The sequence below is a fragment of the Primulina tabacum genome, chromosome 3 (genome assembly GCF_025594145.1).
Source record: "Primulina tabacum isolate GXHZ01 chromosome 3, ASM2559414v2, whole genome shotgun sequence".
NCBI classification, from domain to species: domain Eukaryota; kingdom Viridiplantae; phylum Streptophyta; class Magnoliopsida; order Lamiales; family Gesneriaceae; genus Primulina; species Primulina tabacum.
Genome location: NC_134552.1, coordinates 2,161,728 through 2,182,649, shown reverse-complemented (window position 1 = coordinate 2,182,649; position 20,922 = coordinate 2,161,728). Strand labels below are relative to the sequence as shown.

Here is a 20,922-nt window from a genome sequence, read left to right as displayed (position 1 = left end):
TTAGTTTATTAAAAATTTTCCTATATCCGAAATTCCTCCTATATCAAAAATTTCTTCTTCTGAATGACTACTATCGATGTGCTTTTATATTTTAATGGTCATGTTATTGTCGAGAATGGATTGATGGAATATAGTATTCTTTATATTAGACCGACACGAGTATTACTATCCATTACTTTGTTGGAGTTTGATCAAGTTGTGTATAAAATGTTAGCAATCAATCCAATGAAGTTACAATGAAGTTGTCAAAAAAATATTCATTTATGGAGAGATCATCTTGGCATGAAATGCAAGTGAATCTTGTTGATGATGACGCTTTAGAGTTTACAATGCAATGTCCCAATATGCATATGTTGCATTCATACGTAGAAAAAAATCCAAATGATCATAATGTTGGTTTTAATGAACATGAATCATATGTTCCACACATGTTGAATTCAAGGTTCAATAACCAACCCGATACTTCTACATCTGGGGCTTTACATGAGCCAGAAGAATATGTTGCGCACGTGACTGAATGATTGAGCAATATATATAGTGAGTATGGAGCTGGATCGTGTGATCAATATATGACCGGCCCTTCTGAACCAAATCCAGAAAGACATAATTTTGTAGCAAACAATGGTGGCTTAGATACAGGAGCTCTTTGTCCGGATATGGCCACTAATTATTATGTTTGTAGGAGTGATACTGAACCGGAGATGTCACATAGTGATTCTGAAGATGAAGAAGAAGTGAATGTGTACGAATATGTGAATATGCATGCTAATCTTGATGAGGGGAACATCATCTCGTCAACCACATCATGAAAAGTTGTAGAGGCAAGTCGTACCATTTCTTTCTAGCATTTCTGAAATGCCATCATTTGTTAATAAACTTTTCGGGGAAAAGCCTCCCAGTTCTGTCGGTGTACCTTCTGAAATGCGAACAAACTACTATAATCCGCAGAGAGGAGAATTATGCATTGCTTTTTAAAGATAAGAAATATCTTATTGCATCTGTGAATGATTATTCTGTTAGAATTGCAAGGCGTGAGTATCGTGTCATGGATAGCACACTCATTTTGTGAAAATTAATGTGAAAAAATGATTCTTCTATAGTCATATATCGATGGGGTCTTCGAGCTTCTTTCATGTAAAAAACAAGTTATTGGAAAATAAAAAAATATGGCGGGTCTCACACGTGTATGTCTACCAATGTCGATATAGATCATCACAACTTGAACAATGATATGGTGGCACAAACGCTATTGGGAGTTGTACGATGTGATATTTCGTACGAGATCAAGTATATCATTGAAAATGTTAAAAGATAAATATGAAAATCTAATCTCATATACGAAAGCATGACAAAGTTTGAAACGTGCAGTGGAAATTGCTTATGGTACATGGGAGAACTAGGTGCAACTACTTCCAAAATATATGTGTGTCATGTCCAAATATAATCAGGGAACAATTGTGGAGTGGAAACACCGAAGCGATGAAGACATTGAAGTCGTACATAGATGGGTTTCGGCCCTGTCGAAAAATTATTAGTATTGATAATACACATTTATACACAAAATACAAGTATAAAATTTTTGTCACTCTGGATGCGAACAATCAGGTTCTACCGCTAGTATTCACTATTGTAAATGAAGAAACGTCTGATTCCTGGAAATGTTTCATGGAGAATCTTGGTCGATATATTGTCTGTGATGCAAATGGTGTGTGCTTAATTTCTGACATACATAAGAGAATTGTGCGAGCAGCTAATTATCTACCATATTTTTGATCTCATCATGGTGTGCATTGTTTTTGTTTGAGACATGTTTGCTCAAATTTTAATTCTAAATTCAAATAAACATGCTAGGAGGCACACACACAACATCAAATTATAAGTTTGAAGCAACAATTGAGGCAATCAAGAACAAGAACATTTTGGCGCATATGTATTTGGCCGGAATTTCTCCAGAGATCTGGAGTATGGCCCATGACGGCGGTTGACGTTGTGGGGTGATGTCAAATAATATGTCAGAGTGTTTAAACAATGTGTTAAAAGGAGTTTGTGGACTTCCTATATCTTCAATAGTACACTTGACCCTTTTGACGTGCATACAGTACTTCATTGTGTGACAAGAGGTAGTCGAATTATTCAGAAAAATCAGCTATGGTCAAATTATGCATCTCGGAAATATGTGGAATGGACGAGAAAATCAGTGAACACCGTGTTGCCAAATATGATGTACGAGAGCAAACTGCTTCGGTCGTGACTAGAGGAAGGCCAAGTCGTGGCCAACACATGCAAGTAGTGAAATTATCAAACAACGATTGTTCATGTGGTAAATAGATGATTTTTGGCATCTCATGTTCTCATGTTATTTGCACCGCTAAATGGTAATCGTTAGATCCCACAACACCTGTGCAGCCGTGGTACAATATGTCTGAGTACCTAGCAACGTATGAGGGAAGATTTCAACTTCTTGTAGATGAAAGATACTGGGATCCACCCTTGTTTGAATTGCACCACAACCCGGTTAGACGTGAAATAAGAAGAGTTGGTAGGGACAGAACAACTCGATTACGAAATTAGATGGATATTTAGTTAGAGAAAAACAACAATGAACTATGCATATGTAAAAATGTTTTAAAATTTTAAATTCTTATAAATGAATATGCCTTTCGTATTAATGATGATTAAAATTTAATTTTAATGAATATTAAATTTTGGCTATTTTTGGGCGCTGGGGTAGGTGGAAAGGCTAGCTGGGGCGCTGCTCTCGCTAAAAGGCGCGCTGGGGTGGGCAGAACTGCCCGCTGGGGCACGCCTGTCTCAGCCAGGCGCGTTGGGGCGGGTAGAAAGCCCCGTTGAGGCGTCTGTCTTAGCTAGTCGCTGCTCGTGCGCACCTGCTTCGGCTTAAAAGCTATTTCCTTGCTCCTGCAACACTTGAATGAGATTATGATATCCCCAAATATAATTGTCATGCCCTTGTTAATAATAAAAAGTATTTTATTTGACTTTTTAAAAATTAAATCAATATTTATGTATTTCAAAAATATATAAATCTTAATTATCAAATTTTAGAGCAATATATAATTATTTAATCGATACAATGATACAAATATCTTCATGTTTCAATTAGAAAAATCTCAATTATAAATTTCAACCAAAATAATTAACATCAAAATTACAATGATACATATAGCTTCCAGTTCCACACTCGGGTAGATTATGTTATCTCGTCCCTCTATGCAATCTAATATCTTGATTAATAACATTTTGCCTATTTGAATAACCTGTAAAAATAACAGGTGAAATAACATTTCCCCCGGATCACATATCATGAACAAGTTGTTGTAGACCAACATTAGTAAGATTTGTAAAACTTTAGATATTTGACCAAATTAGAGTTTGATAATCAAAGTCAACAAACAAATGTTGGCCAGCACCTGATGGATCAGATGACTCTGTATTACCGAAAAAACTTGTTGGTCCAGATGGCCGTAAATTATCGAAAGGGATCAGATGGCCATGTATTACCAAAAAAACCAGATGGACCAGTTGAGACTATGTTATCGAAAGTACCTGAGGGACTAGATGAGCATATGTTATCGAAAATAATCGAGGGAACAGATCTCACTATATTACCGAAAACATCTAATGGTCCAAATGACCCTGTAGTCTCATATCCAACAAAAAGTCATACAATATTAAACTCAGCTGATAGACCAACAGTGGTAAATCCACTTGATGGCCTAACCAAGTTACTCCCACATCCTAATGATAACTGATGCAAATAAGGAGAATATGTATTGAAATTTTGTTGGACATTATGTTGTTCGACAACATTATGATATGAATACGATCGAAAACCAACCCCGTGCACTGTAGGAGATAAAAAGCGGACAATTATGTGCTCATACCATTGAAAATAGTCGTCATTAATTTGCCTAAATCTCCCGTGTCGTTCTCCTTTGAAAAAATATCTCAACTTTCTATTTCATATAAGAATTGCATTTTGAAGATATTCTTTCTATTTTGTATTGCGATGACCAATTTTTCGTGATATTATGAAATTCATCGTTGTCGAGAGCAACACTGGAATAGATTGTCGTATTTTGAACTGTCTCGTCACCCAATTGGGATGATGTATCTCCAAGATTTCAAAGCAAATGAGAGGACAAAGACATCGTCGTATTTTGTTGTCGTGTGAATCAATAATTGTATTTACATCAATGTAATTTTTCTTGTAAATGGTCTAGTTAAAGTGCACAAAAAAATTTAGATTTTAAAATTCATATAATTTTACATAATTTAAATGATTAAAAAATACACCATTATTGTTCATACGATTAAAATAATCCCTTATAATTTTTACAGCATGAGTTAGTGAATGTGTGTATTTAAACACAATTTTTCACCTATAATTTAACAAATGTGATTATATATTGAATTTTTTAAAATAACTATACATTATATTTGGACAAAAAATTAAAATATTACCTTGTACCATACGTAGCAACTGCAAAAATATCATCGGATTGACTTGGAGGCGCAAGAGCTATTAAGCCATCTCGGTCGGGGTTAATCTATTCAATCCAGCTCCATGCCCATATATGCTAATAATAACAAAAACAATTAAGAATACATATGTTGTATTTAATAATGAAAATACAATTTTTATAACTGCTAAATATATAAAGGTCCAGATATTATAGATTTTTCTACACGTGTTGCATTGCATAGCTCGCGGTATAGGAATGCTAAAACTGAATTTTTCAACTATATGATTTCATATGGTCAATATCATGCAATAGTTGCAAAAACACGAGTCTAGCCGAACCTCCTTGATAATGCGGGAACGATATTCCTCCAATAATCATCAACGCTACACAATGAGTATATTTCACGACATCTACTTCCGAATTATTATCATCAATAAGGGTAGAAATTCAGTAATCGTGTAGTGCAGCCTTAGACAAATGAACACCTTTAAAATACGATGATGATGACGCAAATCCAACAAGTCAAGACATATATGTTTTCATTGGTCAACTGTATGTGAAACTTCTATTCTAGTCACCGGGTTGTCATCAATTGTTAGACCCCAAATTATCGAAACATCTTGTAACGTCACAATCGGTTCACCACATCTAAAATAAAAAGTGTGTATTGCTTTGTCATCATTCAACAAAAGCGATAATCAATTGATTGTCAAACACTAGAAAACCACATTGTAAAATCCCAAAAAATATCTGATCGCTTAACTCTTACAATATCATCAACAGTTTCAGAAAAACTAGTTGATGACATATGTGTTGCTTGTAAGCATAGAACACCAAAATATTATAATAAGAAATAAAATAATCGGCCGTAATAAACAATATGTTTTTGCTTTTTTCAAAGAAAAAGCTCGGAACAAGTTGAATGGATGGAAATATAAATTCTTGTGTAATATTATTAAAGTTGGTTGTTCAACCTCTTCCTGAGTGTGTTTGCTTTACCTTTGTTATTGTGCGGAGAATTAGAGCGCATGATAAACTCTTTTTGGTGGGGAAAGACAAGCGACAGGCCGCCTAGAAAAAGGGTTAGTCAGTGAACCTAGGCGATGGTTAAGGCTTCTATTACTTTTTTGAATGTTTTTTTGATCTTTTAATTTGAATTTAAAATCCAATTTAAAAAGGAATAGTAATTTTTATTAGTAGTTCTCTTTGAGATGGTCTCACAGATCTTTATTTGTTAGACGAATCAATTATGTTCATGTTTACTATAAGGTATAGTTTGGTACATAGGATAAGAGAGGGATTGATAAATAATCCTCATTATCCCACGTTTGGTACCTTTTTAGAAATCCCATGATAATATCATGTTATCAGGGGCACGTGATAAATAATTTTATATAAGGATAAAATATTCCTTTTATGAGATGTGATAATTTAAATCTAATGATAAAAACACCACAAATGACTTAATTGCCCTCAATATATAAAAATCATAAACCCTATTGTTCTCTCATTTCACTTGTACGTAGAAACTAAAATCAAATAAATATTTTTATTTATTCTTCTATATTATATAATATGATAATTATATAAATGAACTTGAGATAATTATATCAATGATTTGTATAAATCTGAATAAAATTATTAGTATCACTTGATTAACCTTAAAAATTTAGATTTGATTTGACTCACAAAATTAATGCCTCAATTATCATATTATATAATATATAAAATTAGGTTAAAAAAAAAATAAGTCATGCAACACTGACGACGCATGAACAGATAAGAAATATGAACTCAAGCAAAAACTTTGAAATTATAAAATTTATATGATAAAGTTAATTTTGTCATTACAATCTAATATATAAATTTAATCACTCTTGTTAAAATCATAACAAACATTAAATATAATATCTTACATTTTATTTATCATTAACTTATTTTTATATTATACTGTCACATATTTATCATATCACGTGCATCAAACTATTCCTAAAAATATTGAGCCGATAGAACAAATTTAAGATTCATTCGGCGCATCATAGATCAGCTCAGACCAGCATCCTTAAAATCTAATTTTACTATGAGAAAATTAAAATTTTATTCTATCATAAATTTGATAGAAATGTGAAGAAATATTAATGTATGACTCGGAAGATTTGAAAAATACTAAAAAATACAATACAAATTCCAATTCTTTGACCCTAAAAATTATTTAACAATTAAACTTGGATTAAGGCAAATCCTTAATTACACCAATCATTCAATTTTTCTTTTTTTCTTTTTCTTTTTTTTTTGCCTCGAAACTGTAAACAGTCAAATGCTTCAGCTTCACGCACCCGTGAACGTAGTAGAAAGAGTACTAACTCAGCATTCAACGCAGACACAGGCGGCGCGTCGGATCACCTCCGGCAGATCGGCCACCCTACTCCATTCCCCGGCGGCGGTATCATACAACAGTACCAATCTCTCCCTGAACCCCCTCTCGAGCCTCCCGCTCCGTCGCAGCAAGTCATCGATGCAGCCCACCACCTGTATCAAGACCACCTTCTCCGCCACCCCGACGCAGCTGAACCTCACCGTGCTGTCCACACGAACCTGCGGTGGCACCGGAGGACATTTCAACCTACACCATTCTCCGAAGCTTTTACTTTTCCTAGACCCGTTGAATTTCCAGAACGAGAGCTCTACCGCGTGGCTCGAGAGGATGTAAATGTGTTCGTTCGCAGAGCACGCCGCCACCACGCAGCCACCGCCTGGGACTGCTCGGCTTCTCAGCCATCCACGTGCAGATACGTCGTATAAATCCATCGAGCTGGCGTAGACATGCGTCAATTCCGCCCCAAGTGAACCACCGTCGTTAACGGACGCGCCACCGATCTTCAGCCCTCCAATGACATAAAACACCCCATCCACCGAAGCTCCGATGCATCCATACCTTTTCCTCGGCGCGTCAGACACCACACGCCACGCATTCTCATCCGGGTCATACTCCTCAACCGTCGACAATCTCGCAGAACCACCGGATACGTATATCTTCCCTTCCACCGCTGCGGCGGCAAATTTCTTCCTCTGCAAACCCATCCCCGACTTCGTGACCAATGTCCCAGTCCAAGTATCGCACCGGAGCATCGCCGTCCGACCGATGACATAAATCTTCCGGCCAATAGACACCAATCTGAAATGCGAGAACAGAGAAAAATTAGACCCACTCCCCAAATCAAATCCATTTCCATCGCTCGAAAGAACAAAAGACGACACTTTCCACAAAGGACAATCCCCAGCATCCAAGCGAAGCGTCGCCGTGAAAAGGGCAGAACTGGAGATCGAAACGCAAAACAGTGTGCTGAAGACGAGGTGGTGGCGGATACGGAGAACATGAAAAGTGGGAGAGTTAAGAAGATATCCCCATCGGCGGCAAACGAAAGGGATAGAAGGGAGGGAAGAGTGCGGCACTCTAGATAGACATTCGAGGAGCAGGTCATCCGGGAGGGAGTAGATGGTGGTGGTGCCGGCGGCGGTGGAAAGGGTGGAGGGGTGCCGATGGGGATCGGGGAAGCAAGATTTCACCAGCCATGAGAAGTGTCGGGAACTGCAGGTTTCGGATGACGATGACATGCGATTGATGATGTTCAATCTGCGTTGCTGTCTATTCGATAAATACCAAATTTTCGTTAGATTAATAATTAATTATTTCAAATCAATTTATATTTAATTATTCGGAAACTCCAAAATAATTCCCAAACTTTATTTATTTTCATTTATATTTTTTTTCATATTCATTATTAATATTATTATCCATATCAGGTATTATTAATGATTTTCATTTATTATTCTATAAATTTATTTTTTTATAAATAATTTTATTCGGAATATTATTTTCCTTATTACTTAAGTTTTAATATGATTAATTTTGATAGTAAGGAATAAGTTCATAAAAATTAGAATAATTGTATTAATGTTATTTTTATTCTGACTATTAATTTATTTTTTATTAATCTTATTATTAATAATATACTTTTCTTACATGTAACATGTTTATCTTCCTCAAATCGAACTTTTTTAATCACTAAACGAAAATTTGGTGATAGGAGGGATGATAAAAATTGAGTTACAATACTTTGTTTTTGTTGAAAAATATATTTAAAATGTGTGTATTGAATATTTGAATGTTGAATATTTGAATGTTGAAAATAAGAGTCGTAAATATTGAAAATTAGTGTGTGATGATGTAGGTAATGATGTATTTTATTTTTGGATTATTTGTAAAGATTTCCTATAAATAGATATCTCATTTGTGAAGAAAATCACAATTGAGTAGAGAGAAAAATATTATAAAGTGTGTAGTTTGGTAAATTTTGAGAGTTTGAGATTTTTACTTTTTACCATAAATTTTTACTTTTTCACAACACGTTATCAGCACGAAGCTCTAAAAGTCCCTCATCCTTTTCCAAGCTCCAAACAGAAGAAAAAGGTAACAAAAGTAATAATATTTATTTTACTGTTATTTATTTATTGTGTATATATTTAATATATAATATAATGTTATTATTTAATAATAAAAATAAATTTTTCAAAAAATTGTTATAAATCCTGGGAGGATGTTAAGACGACATCCCACACTCCCGGTAAGGGATACGACAAGTATAAAAGCCTATAAGATTTTTAAATAAAATATCTTATGACACATCATTATAATAATATGATATGATATACATAATTATTTAAATATGTCTAATATTATATACACCATATTATTACCATAAAATTATACAAATACATACCTTTATTTTTTTATACACCAACGGTCATAAACGATAACAAAATGGCTAGTTTTTGCCCTATAAATATGATCTCATAAACACATTCAATCACTCCAACTTTCTCTTCTTCTCTAAAAATTATTCTTCACTAAATTTTCGAAGAAAAAAGAAGATGGCTTTCTCAAGGTTATTTTTAATTATTTTGGTTATCATACTCACAAGTCTTTTATTTATCGGAGAATATCCTCCTCGTGTGTTTTCTTTATTTTTACAAATGCTTGTACTTGTTGTTTATCCATTATTTTGTATTGCAATATTCATTAACTAATAAAATGCATCGTAATTTTTTTTAGTACCACCATGTCAAATTTGACAAAGCTCGAATTTGTTGCGCTCGACATCACGGGAAAAAATTATATGCCATGGACTCTCGATGTAGAAATGCATCTTGAGTCATTGGGTCTAAGTGAGACAATAAAAGAAAATGGCATATCGATATCACAAGAAAAGGCAAAAGCCATTATATTTTTGCGTCGACATCTCGACGAGGGATTGAAATGTGAATATTTAATTGAAAAAGATCACATAGCTTTGTGGAAAGGATTGAAAGAAAGATTTGAACATATAAGGGAAGTTATACTTCCGACCGCTCGTGATGAATGGAATATGTTAAGATTCCAAGATTTTAAGAAAGTCAGCGATTATAATTCAGCGATGTATCGAATAATCTCGCAGCTAAAATTTTGTGGACATGAGGTCACAGAATCGGAACTGCTTGAAAAAACATTTTTCACGTTGCATGCATCAAATATTACTCTACAGCAACAATATAGAGTACGTGGATTTGCGAGATATTCTGAACTCATCGCCTGTCTTCTTGTGGCGGAAAAAAATAACGAGCTATTAATGAGAAATCATCAGTCCCGACCCACTGGATCAACAACATTTCCAGAAGTAAATGCTGTAAGCAAAAATGAATTTAAACCTGGAAACCAAAATCAAATTCAAAGACAAGGTTTTGGTCGAGGTCGAGGTCGAGGTCGTGGACGTGGTCGTGGTCGAGGCCGTGGTTTTGAAAACAATAGAGATAGTTATTTTTATAATTCATCTCAAAAGAGCGTCCCAAACCATCCACAGAAAAGGCATCATGAGAATACAAGTGTAAATGAGAATCACTCAAAAAGATATGAAAGTTCTTGTTTCAGATGTGGTACTCCAGGACATTGGTCCAAAATTTGTCGAGCCCCTGAACACCTTTGTAAGCTTTATAAAGAATCATTAAAGGGGAAAGAAAATGAGACTAACTTCACTGAACGCAGTGACCATTTGAGTGATTCAACTCATTTTGATGCTGGTGATTTTATGAATGATTTCTCTGGAAATGATCAATATGTTGGTGGGATAAAAATGAACAATATTGATGCTGCAGATTTTCTCAATGATTTCTCTGAAAATGAACAATATAGTGGTAGAATATAAATGTACAATAATTTATTTTTCATGTATCCATATAATGTTTTATTATGATATGTGTTATATTTAAATATATATTGCCAGTAATTTTATTTCATTGCATATTTTTTTGAAGTTCAAAAAATGGAAAATGCTATGAGCAAAGCTGAAGTTTGCATACCCGAGAGTGGTACAACGCACACTATCCTCCGAGATAAAAGATATTTCTTGGAACTAAAACCAACAAAAACAACGGTGAATACAATATCAGGTCCTGTAGACTTGATTAAAGGATGTGGTAAAGCACAATTTTTGTTACCTAATGGTACAAAATTTTTGATCAATGATGCTTTATATTCACCACAATCGAAAAGAAATTTGTTGAGTTTTAATGATATATATTCCCATTGGTATGATACTCAAACAATGAAGGAAGGAAATAAGAAATATATGTGTCTTATCACATATAAATCAGGAAAGAAATATGTGATTGAAAAACTATCAATGCTCCCTACTGAATTGCATTATACACATATAAGTCCGATTGAATCAAACATGGTAGTTGATAATTCTTCAATATTAACCAATTAGCATGATCGATTGGGACATCCTGGTTCAACAATGATGAGAAGAATTATAGAAAATACACATGGTCATCCGCTGAAAGACCAGAAGATATTTTAGAATAATAAGTTTCAATGTAAAGCATGTTCTCTTGGAAAACTTATTATAAGACCATCACCAGCCAAAATCCAAACTGAATCACCAATGTTTCTTGAACGTATTCAGGGTGATATTTGTGGACCAATCCATCCACCATGTGGACCATTCAGATACTTTATGGTATTGATTGATGCCTCCAGCAGATGGTCACATGTATGTTTATTGTCAACTCGAAATGTTGCATTTGCAAGATTACTTGCTCAAATAATAAAATTGAGGAATCAATTTCTCGATTATACAATCAAGAAAAATAGACTTGATAATGCTGGTGAATTTACTTCCCAAATTTTCAATGATTATTGTATGTCTATGGGAATCATTGTTGAGCATCATGTTGCTCATGTACATACACAGAATGGATTGGCTGAATCATTGATTAAACGTCTGCAAATGATTGCTAGACCAGTGATTATGAAAACAAAGCTCCATATTTCTATATGGGGACATGCAATTTTACACGCTGCTTCATTAATTCGCATCAGACCAATTACATATCATAAATACTCCCCATTGCAGCTTGCATTTGGTAAAGAACCAGACATTTCTCATCTGAGAATTTTTGGATGTATGGTGTATGTGCCTATTGCACCACCGCAACGAAAGAAAATGAGAGCTCAAAGAAAGGTTGGAATTTATATCGGTTATGATAGTCCATCAATCATTCGATATCTTGAACCTCAGACAGGCGACGTGTTCACAGCACGTTTTGCTGATTGTCATTTTAATGAGGAAATCTTCCCAATGTTAGTGGGAGAACAGAAACATACCGAAAAGGAAATTACATGGCATGTATCATCATTGTTACATCTGGATCCAAGAACAAAACAATGTGAAAAAGATGCACAACAAATTGTACACTTGCAAAGAATAGCCAATCAAATACCAGATGCATTTGCTGACACAAAAGGGGTAACTAAATCATATATACATGCTGGAAATGCCCCTGCTCGAATTGAAATTCCAAAGAAACAAATTGAAGATACTCATGATGTCATTAAACGCCTGAAGCGTGGAAGGTCAGTCGGTTTCAAGGATAAAAATCCTCGAAAAAGAAAATTTATAGAGAAACACGATGATCACAAAATAAAGAATGATGTTCCTGAAGAAACACATGATGATCACAAAATAGAGAATGATGTTCCTGAAGAAACACATGATGATGAAAATATTCTGTCAGAACCACAAACTGACGAGAATCATGAAATCTCTATCAATTACATTAATACTGGAAAAATATGGAACCGAAAAGATATAGAAAAAATTGATGATATATTTTCTTATAATGTGGCAATCGACATCATAAATGATAATGAAGATCATGAACTAAAATCTTTTGGTGAATGTAAAAATCGGCAGGATTGGATAAAATGGAAAGAAGCCATCCAGGTTGAATTGGATTCGCTAAATAAACGTAATGTTTTTGGACCTATAGTCCTTACACCTGAAGGTGTAAAACCTGTTGGATACAAATGGGTTTTTATTCGAAAGCGAAATGAGAAAAATGAAATAGTGAGATATAAAGCTCGACTTGTTGCACAAGGTTTTTCTCAAAGGCTTGGAATTGATTATGAAGAAACGTATTCTCCCGTGATGGATGCAATTACGTTTCGGTATTTGATTAGCTTGACGGTATCTGAAAATTTAGAAATGCGTCTTATGGATGTTGTTACAGCTTACTTATATGGATCACCTTATAGTAATATATATATGAAAATCCCTGAAGGATTTAAGATGCCTGAAGCACAAAGTTCAAAACCCAGAGAATGTTATTCTGTGAAATTACAAAGATCATTATATGGGTTAAAGCAATCTGGTCGAATGTGGTATAATCGACTAAGTGATCACTTGATGAAAAAGGGATATGTAAATAATTCAATATGCCCTTGTGTTTTCATTAAGAAAACAACATCCGGATGCGTAATTATTGATGTATATGTTGATGATTTAAATATCATTGGAACGAATAAGGAAATTCAAGAAGTTGTGTCATACTTAAAGGAAGAATTTGAAATGAAGGATCTTGGAAAAACCAAGTATTGTCTGTGTTTACAAATTGAACAAAAAAAATGTGGAATGTTTGTTCACCAGACAAATTATACAGAAAAAATCCTTAAACGTTTTAATATGGATAAATCAAATCCTTTAAGTACTCCAATGGTTGTTAGATCATTTAACATAGAAAAGGATCCATTCCGACCATGTGAAGAAGATGAAGATATTCTTGGTCCAGAAGTACCATATCTAAGTGCTATCAGTGCCCTTATGTATCTTAAAAATTGTACAAGGCCTGATATATCTTTTGCCGTAAATTTGTTGGCAAGATTTAGCACATATCCAACAAGGAGACACTGGAACGGAATTAAACATATATTCCGTTATCTACGAGGAACGACAGACTTGGGACTTTTGTATTCAAAAGAATGCTAATCCAAGTATAATTGGTTATGCCGATGCTGGATACTTATCTGATCCACACAAGGCACGTTCCCAAATCGGATATGTTTTTACTCGTGGAGGCACTGCAATTTCTTGGCGTTCACAGAAACAAACGCTCGTAACAACTTCATCAAATCATGCCGAGATTATTGCACTACATGAAGCAAGTCGTGAATGTGTGTGGTTAAAATCAATGATCCAACATATCCAAATCTCATGCGGATTATCATTCGACGAGAAGCCTGTGATACTATATGAAGATAATGCTGCATGTGTTGCTCAAATGAAAGAAGGATACATAAAAAGCGACAGAACTAAACATATTCCTCCTAAGTTCTTCGCATTCACCAAGGAGCTTGAGAAGAATAAATGTATGATGTTCGTCACATTCAATCAAGTGAAAATTCATCAGATCTCTTCACAAAGGCGCTTCCTATGTCAATATTCAGAAAGCATATATATAATATTGGGATGCGCAATCTACGAAATTTATGAAGAATTGTTCGTGTCAACATGAGGGGGAGTTTACGTGACTGCACTCTTTTTTCCTTGCTATGGTTTTTATCCCAATGGGTTTTTCCCAATAAGGTTTTTAACGAGGCATTATAAAAACACGTAATAAAGACAATCATTATGATCATCATCACAAGGGGGAGTGTTGAAAAATATATTTAAAATGTGTGTATTGAATATTTGAATGTTGAATATTTGAGTGTTGAAAATAAAAGTTGTAAATATTGAAAATTAGTGTGTGATGATGTAGGTAATGATGTATTTTATTTTTGGATTATTTGTAAAGATTTCTTATAAATAGATCTCTCATTTGTGAAGAAAATCACAATTGAGTAGAGAGAAAAATATTATAAAGTGTGTAGTTTGGTAAATTTTGAGAGTTTGAGATTTTTACTTTTTACCATAAATTTTTACTTTTTCACAACAGTTTTTGAAATATTTTAAAAAATTATCGATCACCGAGAAATTAAATTGAATTTAATTTTCAAATCAAACGGAATAAACTCAAAATAATCATTCTTAAAATCGATTAATATTTTGTAAAATATTTAAAATTTATTAAAGTTGAAAGTGTAAAATATTTTTAGTTGATATTTTGTATACAATATTTTGTTATTTGAAATAATACAAAAAAAATCCTTCAACAATGCTGTCGAAACAACAACAATGAGTAAATGCAACAAAGTAAAGAGACATAATTTTTTTATGAATGTTTACATAATAACAACTTTAACGTCACTTTTTATTCTACTTAAGAAGGATCAATTAGAAGAGTTTGATTTATACAACTTCTTGTACAAATCTATTTTGCCTTAAGACTTATCCCTTGCCTAATTGAAACTCCTAAGACACTCTCAATTGTAGGTAGCAATCTTACAATCTACATAATATCTAATGTCTCTTATGTCAAGACTATAAATACAATCTTTAATGTCTTTGCATAAAAACTATCACTCAACTATATATTGAAGCTCATCTATCTTTTGTGTGAGTAATTGTACGTATGAATATTTAACCATTTATAGTGTATTAATATCTCAAATATATTCTCACACACATGAGATAACTCTCATTAAGCTAATCAATATATTTAGACTTTCCTTCTTGGACTTGCTCTTATTCTAACTTGTTTTTCTTCAATTAAGTTGCACATGTTTTGAATATCCATAAAATATTGTTGTTTGATCTTAAAATTGTTATATTTATAACCTCCAAAAATGATATAGACCTTAGATACAAGAATTTAACCCTTTGCAAAAGTTTTGTAATGTTTCTTACATTAAAACAATCATATTTGACTTCATGATTACTTTTTAATATCGGATGGGCGGCTGGACTTCTGAGTAGTCTGGTAGGAGTTTGGCGGCTGGACTTCAGGAGCAGTCCGATCAAATTTTGGAGCGGCTGGATTTTGAATGTTGCGGCTAGGTTTGATCAACGGCTGGAGTTGGGTCAGCAGCTGGAGTTGGAAGGCCGAACTTTGGTCCAAATCTGGCTGGTCTCCTCTCTTGATTATGTCTCATGATTCATCGATTTGGGGCAAAGTGACGAACATGAAAATTATAGCTCTTTCTATTAGCTTTACAAAGAATCAATTATCACTTGATTTCAAGTTCATACGAGAGAGATATGTTTGAAATATCTGACATACATAATATAAAACTTGTTCTTCGTTTAGTGAAAAACCAATACATAGCTAGCAATTTTATCGTGATTTATAATATATGTAAGCTCCTATTCAGACCTTACCTTTGGAAGATGATTTGCAGATAACTTTATTAGCTTTCTAAAGCATACTGAATTGTTACATTCTGATAATCGAGCTGAGAAATATGTTAAAATACCATAATTGCTTAAGTCTAGTCGTTTGTTATATACATGACCTCTAGCTTAATCTTGCAACATCCAGTTAGCATGAATAACCTCCAAACTAAGCCGATTGGTCTGAAAATATGACTTTTAGATAATTGAATTGGTTTTCTAACCATTTTGGCGAATTGTCATTTGGATAAACGGTTTGTGAGATATGATCAAAATACTACATCTCGTCAGATTTTCAGCTTAAGTTCAATTGAATTTAAGTTTCTCAAATCTTCCAAATTGACATATAGCAACTTCACACTTGAGTAAATATATTAGAAACATAATATAAATTTTTTTTATCTTCAAAATCAAAATTGCTAGTGTTTTTTCAACCCAACATTAAGTACAATTCAACATTTAATTTTTTTCCTATCCATTTTTTGCCAAGTAAATATTGTTTCACCCTATTAACATTCTCTATTCCGTGAATTTGATAATGTTTCTGGATAATTGACGTGGATGAGAAATACCTTCGAGTAACAATTCTCTAAAGTAGTATATATAATCGTACGATCTGGATATTGTATTTTTTGAATTTAAATTTACTTGTATCAATTATCCATTTTATGATTAACTCAAAAAAATATACTACATTTTCATACTAAATTCATCTAATCTTCATATCAATTAAATTATTAAATTTAGTTTCTTTGATATTTAATTTGTGTATCTTAATAATTAATTACTGTAGAACATGATCAAATGTCATATGAAAACAAAAATCCAAATTAGAACAATTGATATTCAACATTAATGATTTTATGCATCAATGATTGGATCCAAAATTATTTGATTTTGGATTCAATTATGTGTTTTTGACTAGATTAATATGAGAATGATGTTTGAGTATTGGTTGGTAACTTTAGCACCTTCATATAACAATCAATAATCGATAAATAATAAATAAATATTATTTAACGATAATTGAGTTTTAATAGACAAAATTTGAGTACTTTAAATCAAGTAAAAATTTATGTTATGATAATAATTTGGTCATTCTTATCATAATCGTGTATTATTACACGGAAAAAACTTGTGTGAGACGGTCTCATGGGTCGTATTTTGTGAGATATATATCTTATTTGGGTCATCTATGAAAAAATATTACTTTTTATTCTAATACTATTACTTTTTAATGTGAATATTGGTAGGGTTGACCAGTTTCGCATATAAAAATTTGTGAGACGGTCTTACAATAAACCTACTCTTATTACACATAAAATTAAGCATTAACGGACAATAATGTTTAACAAATCCCAATTCAATCTCAAGTATCCCTAATTATACCTTTACGTTTCAAGGAATTTGCCCAAATTGGTCCTAAAGCATATATATTTTCAAAAATGCCAAAACTACGATTTATTCTATTTTATTAAGAAATTATTATATTGCACCATGAAAATGGTATCAGAGTTTAAGTACAATTATTTCAAACATACAAAATTATTGTTGTTGTTTATTTAAATGTTTGAGGATAATATTGTCTCAAAAATTATGTATCCAAACTTATGTTCGAGATTAAATATTTTCAAGACTTATTAAGATCTTACCAATGTTAGACATCAGGAGCAAAGAGAAACATATCAGAATTCTAAAGTAAACTTATGATTCGGAGTAATAGGTTATTAGAAACAGTGTCAGATTTCTCTAAACTTCCAGAGATCTTGTGGAGATCTAAAAGACGGCACAAAATTATGGCAATCAACTCTATTATATACCACGAAAGTTTGAAGAAATATTTGAAAAACAATAAGAAATTCTTAGAACGTTAAATGATATTCAAACAAGAACCCAAACTCTAGAAGAACAACCCAATTCCAGTGAGAGTATCTCGTAAGGAAGATTGCCACTATCTTTTGAGACTGAACCCTTATTACACCAAATAAGAAAGGTCAAAGTGGTACAAAAACCTTTAACCGACGAAGAGAAAATGATCAATCTTATTAAAACTATTTCAAAAAATAAAATAATCTGATGACAACTATAGAATGATTGATTTAGATAATCTACAAGATCTTGCAGAATCTTTTACAAATATCATGGTCATATATTTGAAAATGAATACAAATGGGTTAAACACCCTTTAGTTAGTAGAATATAAGAACCACCGAGGGAAAGACTCGATCTTATGATACAAACATGGGAGGACCTCGAAATGATTTCTAAGTTGGTGGAAAATCACATCCAACAGGAACAAGGTTAAGAAAAAAATCAAATTCTCTTGCATCAGACATCCTATGAGAGTCAAATAAGAAAAAAAATATTGTGATGGCCCTCGAACTACTTGCTTGGAAATTTGCGGAAAATTAAAAATTTTCTTTTTAAAAGAACTTAAATGGCCTCATTCATAAAAATCACTGGTGAATCAAGTTCAATATTTCAAAATATTGCAGCGGAAGAAAATCAAAGTTTTGCCAACAACAACGATTTAAAAATATCCAACAACTGATAAAAATTGTTTGCGAAGAAAATAACAACTGCTGCTCTGAGGTCCTCGGGTGCCACTACTGCCGACCCAAGCTGGCTCACTGGTCCCCGCCCTCGGCCCTGGCCTCATCAGTACCTACAACAATCAAGTCTAGTGAGCCTAAAGACTCAGCATGCATAAATCGCAGGTAACGAGTAAAAATCTGAATTTAAAATATGCATGTGATAAAATATCCTGTCCTGAGGCATACTGAAAATAATCTGTACTGAGCAATTATAATACGTGCAGAACTGAACTGGAAATCACTGTAAAAATATTTGCTCCTTGGAGCCTGTACTGAAATAACTGATAAAATTTTCTGTTGAGATTATGTTTTACGCCTGTGGCCACTGCACTAAGCTGAACTGATCGGTAACTGGCTACCGGGGAGGCTGAAACTGATCTGAGCTGGCCGGTCACTGGCGACCGGGTGGTACCATACTGAACTGATCGGTCACTGGCGACCGTATAAAATAACACTCCCACATAGTGAATGAACCACAAGCCATATCGCATAAATCTCAAAAATAATCATTTTCTATTTAATGCACGTAAAATAATTAACTGGCGTAATGAAAATTCCTGTAATTTTACCAACTGGATTGGGTTGGATCGTTCCCAGGCTCGCTGCAACCTAACTGTGCCATGAAAAATATGCAATAGCTTAAACTTGACCAACTATGCAATTTACGTTCACAAGATGCGACTATGACGCCTAATGACTTCGCATTTAATCATGACTCCGAGCCAACCTGAACCGACACTGAACCGACGTATAGTCATGATTAAAATACGCTGAAAAATCATAAAATAATGTTCCTAAAATGATAGGGTCGAAATCTAGGTGGAATGGAGGCCAAAACACGAAACGCTCTTTCAAGAGTCAATTTGGCACATTGCACCGTAAATTCTCGTACGACCTCAAAAATGATCCAAATGACGAACGGTCGAAAACATGACCTTCCTAACTCAATGAGGCACTGTCCAGTCCAAGGCCATGGGCTAAAAGCCAACCAAGAACTCGAACGACGCTTCTGAACAGCAGCATACTTGCTGTCAAAAAAAATACAGCAGCTGCGCACTTGTTTTTCCTTGTGTCGTTTTCGAGGCTATCGGCCATTGGGGCGTGAACCACCGACCAGAGACTCTTACCAACATCCCAAGGAATGATTTGAACCATGGCTAAGGGCCCTATGCCAGCCACAATCCGCATCACACCAAATCTTAACCGAAGGGTCCAACCGAGAGCAACGTACATGCGTGTGTAGTGTTTATGCTATGATCGATGTCTTGCGTCGTTCCAGTGGCCATTTGATTGACCATGGCACGATCTAGACATCTAGGAGCATGATATGAACCGTGGCTAAGGGCCATAGGCCAACCAAGATCCACACCAAGCCAACCAACTCGAAGTACATGTGCTATCAAAACCGAAGGGCCGAGAGGGGAAAGGGGCTGTTGTGACGTTTTGATTAAAAACCGATGAACCATGGACCAAGCCACCAAAAGGGTGACTTAGTCACGTCTTAGACATGCTAGGGAAGTGATCCAACCATGGCTAAAGGCCCTTGGGGCAGTCAAGATCAGATCCACAACCCTTGACACAAAACTGAAATTTTCGAACAACATTTCTGCACTTATGGGGAACTTGCTGTCATTTCGGTTTTCCAGCAAGTATGGGGCTGGTTTGAATGGACCAACATGGTCCTAATGCATCCTACTACATGTATACAAGTCGCCTTGGGAGCTTGGAGTCGATCCAATACCTGAAACTCACAAACCAAAAGAAAACGTGAAGCTTGCCATGAAGAGCCGAAATTCTGCATGTGTGTTCCCAAAATATTTTGACATGTATCTCGGTTTTTGCTTGCTAAAACATGATCATGTACTGAAAAATAAATGATAATATGACTTGATTGAGGTTTGAAAGAAATCTAGACATGCCTGGTTTCGTTTTGAAAGAAAACGAACGAAACAACGACGACTCGGCACGGAGGAGGTGGAGCGCTTCTTGTCTACCTTTCTTGAACTCGATTTCTCTCCCTTATTTTCCTACTGGATTCCCACGGTTCTCAGCTTAAAATTTCACTCAGATTTCGAAAGAAAAGAGAGGGGGAAAAATGGTTAGGAAGGTGAGGAGAAAGGGTGCAAGATATAAGGAATGAATCAAGACTAAGTCCACCCTCCTTTTGAATTTGAATTGTTGTTTGATATCAAGTCTTCT

At 34.2% G+C, this 20,922-nt stretch overlaps 1 protein-coding gene across 1 annotated transcript; it reads right to left on the bottom strand.

Annotated features, from left to right (window-relative positions):
* Positions 1 to 6,609: 6,609 nt before the first annotated feature.
* On the bottom strand, positions 6,610 to 8,143 carry LOC142539252 (F-box/kelch-repeat protein At5g26960). The gene has a single exon (XM_075644560.1). It carries the CDS (start codon positions 8,097 to 8,099, stop codon positions 6,849 to 6,851), a length of 1,251 nt encoding a protein of 416 aa, XP_075500675.1. The 5' UTR covers positions 8,100 to 8,143; the 3' UTR covers positions 6,610 to 6,848.
* Positions 8,144 to 20,922: the final 12,779 nt, after the last annotated feature.